At 37.9% G+C, this 12,785-nt stretch overlaps 1 protein-coding gene across 3 annotated transcripts in view; it reads left to right on the top strand.

Annotated features, from left to right (window-relative positions):
* The window catches only part of ABCB6 (ATP binding cassette subfamily B member 6 (LAN blood group)), a 49,663-nt gene extending 37,085 nt beyond the window's left edge, over window positions 1–12,578 (top strand). For all 3 annotated transcript variants that reach the window (XM_063429301.1, XM_063429299.1, XM_063429300.1), the window contains exons 12-20: window positions 484–547; window positions 1,118–1,203; window positions 2,552–2,609; window positions 3,247–3,351; window positions 4,433–4,607; window positions 7,350–7,462; window positions 8,655–8,749; window positions 9,669–9,737; window positions 9,915–12,578. In XM_063429301.1, the coding sequence (XP_063285371.1) occupies window positions 484–547; window positions 1,118–1,203; window positions 2,552–2,609; window positions 3,247–3,351; window positions 4,433–4,607; window positions 7,350–7,462; window positions 8,655–8,749; window positions 9,669–9,737; window positions 9,915–10,071 (922 nt within the window). In that variant the 3' untranslated portion in view covers window positions 10,072–12,578. The remainder of the gene's footprint in view (window positions 1–483; window positions 548–1,117; window positions 1,204–2,551; window positions 2,610–3,246; window positions 3,352–4,432; window positions 4,608–7,349; window positions 7,463–8,654; window positions 8,750–9,668; window positions 9,738–9,914) is intronic.
* The last annotated feature ends 207 nt before the right edge of the window (window positions 12,579–12,785 follow it).

Below are 12,785 nucleotides of genomic sequence, written 5' to 3'. Positions count from 1 at the left end.
CAGACGTTCAAACTCGGCAGGGGATCAAATACTTTTTTCCCTTACTGTGTGTACCTTACTGATTAGTAACATACTCTGTCCTGTAATATAACTTTAAATGACTGCAATCTGTGTACAAGCACTATATAAGCATTCTTAAATAATATAATTATAAAAAAAGAAATCTCTGCATGACTAAAAGCTGTAGTAGCAGAATGACCAACTCTTGTTAAAAATCTTTGCACAAGCGTCAAACACATTTTCTCCTTCATTGGTTGCTGTTTATGCACATGTCTGATGGTACTGGTGAACCCATCTCAAAGAATCTTCTTTGATACCAATGTTCATCCACCGGAGTATGGGACAGCTGAAGGTGAGAGATCCCCATTGTAGCACAGATCTTCTCTGCTTCCTTTGTGACAAAATGATACTTAAGACTTGAAGAAGACCAGAAGGTGATATTGGTTCCCGTATAACGATGAGTAATTTATCTATTCTCTGCAGGATGATACAGAATTCCTTCATTGACATGGAGAATATGTTTGAGCTTTTTGGGGAAGAACTAGAGGTGTGTGTATAACGATTGGTACAATGTGTCTAGGGGTTGGCCCAGCTGGCCTAAGATATTATTTCAACCAGATAAAATATTACTCAGTGGCAATCGTATCTTTAGCAGCATAGATCTGTCATTCTATCCCTTCGTTGACACTGTTAAACTTGTAGAACTATTTCCATGACATTTAAGAAGCTTTATTCTGTTGCTGGGCCAAGAAAGCCTTTCAACCAATTGGCACATTCGCATGAGTCACATGACTACGAATTATCTTTAATCTCCCCCTTACTATTTTGATTGGTACAACATCTGGCATAGGTAAATTAATTATTATTTCCCAGCTTATTAGAACAGAATATTTTAAAATAAAATGAATGCTTAAAAGGTGTTGAAATGATGGCAGAACCCACGGTCACTTTTTATCCTGTGTAAATCCGTGTTAATTTGATTTATAGTAGCATGTTTACTTGAAGCAGTTGCTTTTTAATTTAGGGCTAGCTTCAGAAAAGCCTCACCTACCACAATGTTCTGAAATGACTATTCACTTTGACAAATAATAGTGTCTGTCTTCCTTCGTTCTCTCAGGTTAAGGATATGGTAAATGCTCCGGAGCTGAGGTTCCGCGATGGAAAAATAGAATTTGAAAACGTCCATTTCAGCTATGTGGATGGGTGAGAAACACGGGAGATAGTAGCATGTTTTCGTTGGTGTTTGATTACATGGATCAGATCTACGCTAATGATCTTTGTGATCGTTTTAATGCTGAATGAAATTCCCCAAGTTCTCTGTGTCTACCCAGTAATAGAACTGACTTATAGAAGGCCCTTACTGTACCCGAAAGCCATTTTCTCCAAGTCTCTTAACTCGGTCAGTTGTTGTTTGTTTATTTGGGGGGGGGGGGGGGGGGGGTTTGGTACCTTGCTGAATGGTATCTTTAAAGGTGATTCTTGTCCAAAAGCATTATTTTGAAGGCTCTCCTCCTGCGTTATCGTGGAGGTATAACCTGCTCTGGAGTTAGTCACATCCAATGCTCTTCTTAGAGGAACATTAAGGAGCTGATGTGCATGAGTATCGAGCACCACAAGCACTTCAAATTCCCATAAGAATGAATCAGTGCTTTCCTATGGGAGCTGCAGTTACATGAGTTTTATCGGAATTTCTCTAGTGGCCATCAATATGGCAGTCACTAGAGGTGTGCATAACCCTTCAATGTAAACATTTCTCTACAAAACTGCAATGTTTTACATTTCATGGTTAAACCTACAGGACCACTACATCCAGGCCACTTCATTGAAATCAGGTGGTCTGGGTGACGATAGTGGTCCTTTAATTTTAATTAAACGCATCCTAAATACTGTAAAGTTATTGTTATGTATATTTGGGAATTGTTCATAAAGGAATAAAGTAAAAAGTCACTTTTCTTTTTTTAAAATAAAAATACAGCCTTTTCTATATTGTTCTAAACATGTGTTTAGGTCCCTAGAAATATTTTATCTTGGCACTTCAAAGAGAATTCCCCCAACCTAATCTCCGCAAAATGAAATATTTTGAAAGCGATTGTCTGTCGAGTCACATGGTCAGAAGGTCACTTGATTAGCATGCCCTTAGGGTTCTTTTCGAGTATAAAGTTTAGTTCGAGCTTGCTTTGGTTAAAGTTGAAATCTGTTCAATGTATAAACAAATCCAAGTAGGTTTTGTAGAATGAACCTCATGTACTCTGTGCTGCACAACCTGTGCACACAGCTACTTGTTTTCCATGGGTTTCGTCTTGTCTAAAACAATTGAATTATAGACCGTAGCTTTACAAGGCAAATGGTCTTTGTGTTTTTATTTGATTTTAAATGAAAGGATTCCGTGTAATGTCATCTACTGGTGTACTATGTTGCAATGCGAACATTTTAAAGATATTACTTTTTAAAGTGCCTCTCCTGGTTAAGTCCTTCTCTCTCTCATTATACTATTTCCCCCTCTTATAATGAATGTGTTACTAATTGCATCTTATTTTTCTCTGTGTACAAGCAAGGAAATCCTCCGTGATGTCTCGTTCACCGTGATGCCGGGGCAAACTGTCGCACTGGTGAGTGATTTTTCAGCTTTTTCAGTCCGATATCTTGGATACATATTGGGTAATGGTGCTCTACAGCTGGACTACAACTCCATGACACTCAGCCAGATATATGGCTGCTATAGCCCAACTCTGCTTTAATCCGATAGATGAGACTGTGCTTTATTTCACCTGCATTCCTGCAATAAACACTGGGTTCTTCATTTCCATAAACTGGGAATATGCTGGTAAACTATATCGTGTTATATAAGTGAATTTTGAATTTTAGATCAAAATAGCTGGGAAAGGCTGACTTTTTTCCCCCAAATTCAGTTATTTTACTTTTACTTTAAATTTGAAAAGCACTTTGAATTCCTCAAAAATACTCCTTTTAGTGAAGAACTCTGACTGTGAATTGTATATCAACTGTTGGGAAAAAAAATACCAAAATGAAATATTTTGAAATCCACACTGTATTGCTACATGTTTTCATACGGAGCTGTGAAATGCCTAAATATTGGAGGTGGAGAAGTAAGTCAGTCCCTCCTATTTAATACACTGGATACTGAGGATTTGTAGAATTGTGTGTGGAATTATCAATGTATAGCTTCACTATACAGTACAATGTGAAATTAACATTAATCAGAAAAGCTCTCCTCCTGTTCACTAGGTCGGTCCCTCTGGCAGTGGAAAGAGTACCGTCATACGGCTCTTATTCCGCTTCTACGATGTCAAAGGAGGAAGCATTCGTGTGGATGGCCAAGACATTTCTACTGTAAGTATAACCTGCTCCAAACATCGCAAGGTATAGAGAGACAAACAGACTCGAGTAGCCTTGCTAGTCTAGTAATTGAGAAATGTTGCACTATGCAGTGATACTTTTTGTGCTGGACTTACAATACATATTAAAAGACGACATATGTTCAATGTATATGATCAATATTATGAAATATGACATTAGTAACTTGACACAATTGATATGCGGATTAGTGAGAGGGGGGGTGGGATGCTCTACATATCAGAAATTCTGAGAGTGATAATTGAAAGGCAAGAAATAACAAGATTAAGTCAGACAACAGAGAGACGAAGAATCAGAGGATCACATACATTTAAACATCTGTATAAGAAGTGCATTAAATGGTGGACATTCTTATAGAATCAAAGATGTCAACATTATTGTAAAGCGCGCGGAATAATATGGTGCTATATGAATGCCAAAAATAATATTTATTATACCTGTACATACAAATGGTTTATAGATGGTGGAAATAATAATAACAACAAAGTATTTAACCAGCAAAGGTACATTCAGAAAACCCGGGTTTTAAAGTACGTCCCGGGGATGTTATTTTTGCCCAACATCCAGGGGTTGTTACTATTACCCAATTTAACGCCACTCATTTTATCTACCTCGTAAGTGTAAGCTATATGAACCTTTCATTAAATCACCATTTTTTAACTTAAATAGCCAAACATGTGAGAATGGGATCTCAAATCAATGGATAATTCAATGTATAAAATGTATGCATGATACGCAACAATAATAGAAAAATAATCCATTACCATAGGGGGGTATTTTGTCTCCGCCGTTTAATTTTTGTGCCGATGGGTAACGTGGGGTCTGTTACATCCTTCTTCCATGGGTAGCAAAATGTATCTCGAATTGTGTTTGAAGAAACTTTCTTACTTTGTTGGAATTTGGTATTTATTCCTAACTTTTTGGTATAAAATTGGAGACATTCTTCCTGCTTGGGTTCTTTGGCCTTCGATTTAGCCGTTCTTATTTCAATTCTATACAATTCTCAATTCAGCAATTAACTCCGGTTAAGTGAATGATTTCCACCTTCTGCCTCTAGGTTTTGCAGGCATCCCTGCGCGCTCACATTGGGGTGGTGCCGCAAGACACGGTGCTGTTCAATGACACAATCCGTAACAACATTCGCTATGGGCGTGTCAGTGCGTCAGACCGAGAGGTGGAAGAGGCAGCAATTGCAGCAGACATCCATGATCGGATCGTCTCATTCCGCGATGGTAAGTAACGCCCTCACAGCTGCTTAGCTCTCGCTTTTTTTTTACTGCAAAGTGTGTTATGGGTAATTGATCAGTGGTGTACTAACTTCATTTTCTGAGTGATGGTGACTAAATCCAGGGATACACTGCAGATATAAATGGCCATATGCAACGTTCGCCATACTGTACAATGATTATCTGACACTGGCCTCAATTTAATCATTTTGGATAAGCTTTCCAAATGATTTTATATTTAGAATACTTTTTATAAAATATTACGATAACAACAAAAAAAAATAATATAGAAAAATGTATCAGTATATAAAAACAAATCCAATTTTTTAAAAATAATTATAAATGTTTATCCAAAACTATTAAATCACGGCCATAGTATGTGATCCAGCTCTATTCTAGCATACAAGAAACGTCTGACCTCTGTGATTGCCAACAAGGGTTTTGCCACCAAGTCGAAGGGGTCAAATACTTATTTCACTCATTGACATGCAAATCATTTTATAGCTTTTTTGACATGCGTTTTTCTGTATTTTTTTTTTTTAATTTGTTATCCTGTCTCTCACTGTTAAAATACACCTACCATTACAATTATAGACTGGTCATTTCTTTGTCAGTGGGCAAACGTTCAAAATCAGCAGGGGATCAAATACTTGTTTTCCTCACTGTACAACATGTTGTGTGTTTTTTTTTTGTTTGTTTGTTTGTTTTTTACTCTTTATTTAAAGGACCACTCTAGGCACCCAGACCACTTCAGCTTAATGAAGTGGTCTGGGTGCCAGGTCCAGCTAGGGTTAACTCATTGTTTTATAAACATAGCAGTTTCAGAGAAACTGCTATGTTTATCAATTAGTTAAGCCTTCCCCTATTTCCTCTAGTGGCTGTCTCACTGACAGCCACTAGAGGCGCTTGCGTGATTCTCACTGTGAAAATCACAGTGAGAGCACGCAAGCGTCCATAGGAAAGCATTATGAATGCTTTCCTATGTGACCGGCTGAATGCGCGCGCAGCTCTTGCCGCGCGTGCGCATTCAGCCGACGGGGAGGAACGGAGGCGGAGAGGAGGAGGAGGAGAGCTCCCTGCCCAGCGCTGGAAAAAGGTAAGATTTTACCCCTTTCCCCTTTCCAGAGCCAGGCGGGAGTGGGTCCCTGAGGGTGGGGGCACCCTCAGGGCACTCTAGTGCCAGGAAAACGAGTATGCTTTCCTGGCACTAGAGTGGTCCTTTAAGTATGTATAAGAATACAGAGATATATCAAAAGGTCCATCAGTTAATATAGCATCACACAGTAGTATTTCCTTTCTACACATTTTTGAAATCACAGTTTTTAATGCATTTTTATATAATGCATTAAAAATATAAATAAATTAAATAAATGAAAGGAAAATACTTTTATTTAAAGATTCTAAATCTGAAACTCTTAGACAAAGAAAATGTCTACTGATCACGAAGAAGTTTGACTAATCCGGAACCTTGCACTCTGATGTGTGGGTTTTGTTCTTGTAATCACAACAGCCACAAAGACAGAATAAATATTTCTCAATATAGACAATGCAATAAAAACAAATATAATTATAAAGCATTTGAAGGACAAAAGCTGTACAGCAATGTCGCAAAGACAATGCCTAAAATAAGATTTCAAATCCGACGCAGGTTTTTATAATACGGAGGGTCTGAAAATGATATATACCAGCAGGTTTTTATAATACGGAGGGTCTGAATATGATATATAACAGCACGTTATTATAATATGAAGGGTCTGAAAATGATATATACCAGCAGGTTTTTATAATACGGAGGGTCTGAATATGATATATACCAGCAGGTTATTATAATATGAAGGGTCTGAAAATGATATATACCAGCAGGTTATCATAATACGGAGGGTCTGAAAATGATATATACCAGCAGGTTATTATAATACGGAGGGTCTGAAAATGATATATACCAGCAGGTTATTATAATACGGAGGGTCTGAAAATGATATATACCAGCAGGTTATTATAATACGGAGGGTCTGAAAATGATATATACCAGCAGGTTATTATAATACGGAGGGTCTGAAAATGATATATACCAGCAGGTTTTTATAATACGGAGGGTCTGAAAATGATATATACCAGCAGGTTATTATAATACGGAGGGTCTGAAAATGATATATACCAGCAGGTTATTATAATACGGAGGGTCTGAAAATGATATATACCAGCAGGTTATTATAATACGGAGGGTCTGAAAATGATATATACCAGCAGGTTATTATAATACGGAGGGTCTGAAAATTATATATACCAGCAGTTGGTACCTACAACATTTTAGCACAAAATATTGTGGTGTCATTAAATAAAAATGATATTTTATTCTGTCTCTTTGCTTGTAGTACTTGGTACTATTCTATTAATTTGATTCTCGGACTATGTGGAGAACAGGGTCCTAGAACAGTTTGACTCATTAATGGCTGGTGGTTCTATTAAGTTGTCAGTGCTCACGGTGTCTTCACTTGTATACAGTTTTCTGTGTGCGTTTTTGGAACAAAGAACGTTCATTACATTTGAAAATAGGGAAATTTTAAAGAGGAGCAACTCTGTTCGGGCAGTGTAATGAGAGTATAGCAGGAGCTTTTAGATTAGGATTGTTGGTGTGTAATTTACCCATTTACAACACAGTTTATTATTTCCTAGAGATTTTAGCCGACCACAACAGCCGACCACTACCTGTTGCCCGTTATATATTTTCTTGTGTTTTTTCTGCAGGTTATGACACTCAAGTAGGGGAACGAGGACTGAAGTTAAGTGGGGGAGAGAAGCAAAGAGTCGCTATTGCTCGAACCATCCTGAAAGGCCCGCAGATTGTTCTACTGGATGAGGTGATGTATCCAGCTTATTGTGCATAGAATGTGCTTGTAAGAGAATGCTTGGTAAAATGATAGTGTCTTCATAATATTTGGTACCAGGTTCTCTGATTGTGTTAAATAGTTTTTATTGGTATCCTCACAAACAACAATCTGCCTGCGCAGAGGAAGTAAGTAATGCAATCCTGATGCGTAAGACCTCTCAGACAGGGTGGGATTCAATCATTAGGATCGCGAGAGCAACAGCTGAGCAGCCTCAGTAAAGCGAAAATCCGCAGAATAGAGTATGAAGCATGAGTGGGGAAAAGAGGAAGATGAGAGAAAGAAAAAAAGGTGGGTGGGGGGGAAGAACGTGTGAGACAGGGCTTGGAAGGGGGGCGTGTGAAAGTTGGATCTAATGGTGTGTTGTAAAATCTGGGGGAAGCAGGTAAAGGGTCCTGTCCCGAGTGACAATCTGTGGTCTGTTGCCCTTCCATCCCTCATGCCAAGCCCCTCAGTCCAGATCAACCCCGGTGTGTGTGTGTGTGTGTGTGTGTCAGTTAAGAATCTTGCAAAGTTGTCAGAGGATAAAAATTCCAACCAGATAAACCATCATTGAGTGTATCTCTCCCTATCCCAAACTGATAATGCCTTCAGGTCTTCCAATCTTCTCACATGCTCAACTATCTGGTTCTGGTTCTGGTTCTCTGAAAGTGGTGAAAGGAATGACATATAATGTGGTTGGATGTCATTTTTCTGTAGATTCTGTAGATCCACTGCTTGTCTTAGTGCCTCCCAGTTTATATGAGTACGTTAAGGCATAGAACACAGCTGAATCTTAATGTTTAATAGATTCCCTCATTGCCCACTGGTTCTCTGAAATGGATGGTATAGCACAGAATTTGGTTTGGTAGATCTCTGTATTCACCAGTTTCCCAGATTGGGATTGAAGGAAGTAATGCAACAAACTCTTAATGGATGGTGATATTCTTTAGTTTCCCTCCTTATCTCCATGCCCACCAAATTCTGAGATTGTGATTTAGCAAAAGGAAACACAGATTGTGAATGGATGGTGATATTAATCTGTTCCTTCTTTCATTACCCACCAGGTTGTGTTTCTGGGATTTAAGGAAATGACAGAATGTTAATGAATAGCCTTATTTTGTAGACCGATTCCTTGTGTTAGTTCCAAGTCCACTAGTAATATTCTCATTTCAATTCTCTACAGGCCACTTCTGCTCTAGACACAGAAACCGAGCGCAACATACAAGCGTCTCTGGCCAGGGTCTGTACTAATCGAACTACAGTTGTGGTGGCACATCGGTAAGTTTATTTAAATCTAGAATTTGGAAATCTCCTCCTAACTTGTCTTAAACTTTCTGCTCTTATTGTTCAAACCCTCAGAGTTCAGGATAATAATAAAGATATCTAAATAGAATTGATACATTACATTAAATCACAACTATTTATTCTCGAATTGCAATGCTCTGTTTCCATATTGTGACTTGTTGCACAGTGCAGATAACCGTAGACTCAAGATAGCAGGAAATGTATAGCAATAAAGCGATCTAAAAATCTTTTTATTTATTCTAATACATCATTTGCAACAAAATGACTGAACAATAATTACATTGCTTAGTGTTTGGGCACATCTGGCACACAGCTCCACAATTTCTGACCGTAGTCATTTAATAGAGGAACACAGATACTATTCATGTCACATTTGCAAAACGTGTCTCACTAAAACCATATTCTATACAATCTCTGTGTGTGAATATTGCATTGCCGGGTATTTAACCCCTTAAGGACCAAACTTCTGGAATAAAATGGAATTATGACGTGTCAGACATGTCATGTGTCCTTAAGGGGTTAAAGAGGATCTGACATTTATGCATTCACTCAGCCCAGTAAACACTAAAGCTTACTCTAACACTCCTTTAATAATGCAGTGTGTGCACGTGTGAGTTCCCACACTGCATCATGGGAAACCAGTAATTTGCATTATATGCTAGACTGTTCATTGGCAGCCTTGCATAGGATGTAAATAATAATCCATAAATAGCCAGATCTGAGCTTTATTGTGAGGGGAGAGCACTATCAAAAACTAAGTTTTAGTCCTCTTTTGGGCCGTGCAAAACTCGCCAATTAGTCGCTTTTTTAAAATTAATATGTTGCTGATCACCAGAGTAGCAGGAAAAATTTATTTTACAACCTACATAATTTTTTTTTTCTTTCTTTCCAGACTCTCAACCGTGATAAACGCTGATCAAATCTTGGTTCTTAAAGACGGGCAGATCACAGAGAGAGGAAGGTAAATACATTCTTGTTTGATTAATTAAATGCTATTACACACTGTCTGATTGGAAGTCACTGTATGATGGGGGGGAGGGGGGGGGTTAGTAGATACCTGTGTTTGAACTTCTAAATCTAAAATGTTTGGAGGATCTGCTCAGGGCACCCCATGTTTATTCATGGACTTGTCTTCTAGGCACGACGAACTTATAGCTAAAGGGGGCATATATGCTGGCATGTGGCAGAAGCAACAGAGTGGCATCGAGGAGTCTTCCGATTCAGATACTGAACGAAAAGACAGGAGTTCCGAAAAGCTACAACCTCCAAAACCAGCACTGAGGAAGGGACACTAAACCACACTTGGATACAAAGGATGTTTCTCCCAATCATGCTCCAGCCCAGGACTATTGCAAGGCAGACATCCATCTTTACATGTTGTTTGTCTAGATTGCAACGTATGTATGTGTTGAATGGAGTGGACAGATAATTGCCCCAATTATCGGGGTCTGACATCAATCACTCTAACACAAGGACCGTGAACTAAGCCTGACTGGTTCCTATCCATAGAGAAGAACACAATTTCCAAAGCTGTACAGTCCATCGTCCCCTTGTGCTCATTGTGTTTTTAACAAGTACACAATGTCTGTCTGACTGCTCTCACAGGGACAGGCAACTGGTAAATAAACGCCTGCAGAATGCAGCTCCCATTATCCTCAGACAGGCTGTGCTACTGAATGATGACTGCAACGCTCCTTTATTCCAGCCTACCGACATCGCTGAGATTTAATTCCCACCCCACCCTTACAGAAATATAACATCCCATTAAATGAGCTACATTGTAGCCAAAGATTGTACAACATACTATAAGGATGCCGTCACATTACACTCTTATAGAACATTAATCACACAAACACTACAGAAAGGTGAAACCATAGTTACAATGTCAAAACAAATTCCTGACTGTCAGGGTTATTAACCCAAGGGTGAATTGTCAGGAATCCAAGCTGAGCTGCATAATTTTAGCTTTTTAGGACGTTCTAGCCAAACTAATCCTCTGTACCCTGGAAGATGTTCTCAAACTTATGGAAACTTAATAAACTTTAAGTTGAAAGAACAAAAAAGCCAAACTAAACAAACATGACCTACTCAAACCATTGGCCAAGCTTGGTTACTCTGGACTGAAATTTGCAATTCAATTTGAACTTCTCGACAATTCATACTTGAATAAATAATTCTGTTTGAGAGTTTTGGCTAAATTTTGCAGCTCAGCTGGAAGGTAGGCATAACTTGTTGTTTTGAGAAAATACCCCAAAATGTTTTCGATGTATATTTAAATGGTCATTCTAAGCACCATAACTACTACAGTTTGCTGTAATGGTTATGGTGCCATGAGTCCCCTGGCTCTATCCTGCTGTTAATAGTGAAACTTAACACTTGCCTGGGGCACACTGCCACTTGCAGCCTGGTCCTTCTTTGAAATGTCACTAAAGCAGATGTTCAGCTTATTCTTTAGCCGTATCAATTTTGCTCAAGTTTGGATGGAATTTAGTGGCTGAAGAGTATCAGCTAACACTCTCAGCCAATGAATGCAGTCGAAATGACGAATCGAACGTCTGCTTTTCTGATACTTCTGAAAAGGGACAGATCTTGAACCAAATCAACAGTGGGACGGTACCAGGGGTTTCCGGAACCATAACCACTACATGTTGCTTTAGTGGTTATGGTGTCTATAATTCCCTTTTTATTGTTTAACATACAGCAGGTTCGTGTTGTTAAAAGTAGTACTTTTGATTTGTTCCTTCCTTCCTAAAAAAATGTTCTGTTTTGTTAAGAAAGATAGATAGTTTTCCTCAATGCATTGCAAAGGTTTTTCAGAGATTTTCCCATGACATAGGTCAATATATTTCTAAGACATTAGGCATATGCATTTTCTATAGAGGAGTTTTTTTATTATTATTATTATTATTATTATTATTCAATCCAAGTAATGTAGGATTAGAAAAGGTTTTCTTAACGGAGTGAAAGATACAGAGATTTCAAATCTGCAGTTTAAAAAGACACGCACTATAAGTTGTCTATACGAAGGACAATGTTTATTGATATAATAAATGTTTTAGAACATTAAAAACTGAGTTTATATGTAAATAAAACACAGGAACATATGTCCATCTGACCAATTTGCTGCTATGAGGTATGTCACTGGCTGGGAAATACATTTGCACACTTTCACTAAAGTGTCGGAATTTAAATTGAATGTAAAATTTCAGGCCAAAATAACTGAATTAAAAACATAGCTGACTTGGAGAATTATTTACAGTTTGGCTATTTTTGCCTCATATTTTAAATTCACTTTTAATTCCTGACAGTCTATACTTTAGTGAATAACTCTGCTTATGTTTATATATTTATTTCAAAATGTCAATACAAACTCAGGGTCTGTACGGTATCCAGGTGATCAATGTATAAACCTGTCCTAAGGGTTCTGTCCCCCTCTTAAGTTAATATTTTGCATTATCACTCAAGAGTTTTGTAGTGTAATTAATTATAGTGATCTGAATCTACTACAGATTAAAATAGCTGTAAATATGGGAAACGCATGTTTTCCAAGTACAATTTTCTAGCAATAAATGAAAGATTTATTTTTAACACCAGCAGGTAAAATGCGGGCCTTAAAAACACAGATAAACCCAGATGCATTTTACAGTGCTATGTGTTGCAGATCCCTATGTCTGTAAGATTACCAACACTCTAACAGTAACAGAAAACTTCACTGAGCATCATGGGATCACTAACACTGACAACACCATGTATGTAATCATTTTGTATTTACTACCGACACATGAATAAAGAATTGTAATTCCCTCACAAAATGCTTAAATTCACAGCTTTATCTGTGTTGTGAGAATAAATAAATACCATCGACTTATCATAATGACGTACTGTTTCTCATAGCAGATCTCTTTATTTTGTATATGTATTATAGTTCTGTTCTTCATGAAATTCTGGATGGGCCATTTGAAGTGCTAAACTTGCTTAAAATCGATTTTTAAAATATATATATATTGTG

This window comes from Pelobates fuscus, chromosome 8 (assembly GCF_036172605.1).
Source record: "Pelobates fuscus isolate aPelFus1 chromosome 8, aPelFus1.pri, whole genome shotgun sequence".
NCBI classification, from domain to species: domain Eukaryota; kingdom Metazoa; phylum Chordata; class Amphibia; order Anura; family Pelobatidae; genus Pelobates; species Pelobates fuscus.
The sequence above is the reverse complement of the archived record's forward strand: the minus strand, read 5'-3'. Positions and strand labels throughout refer to the sequence as shown.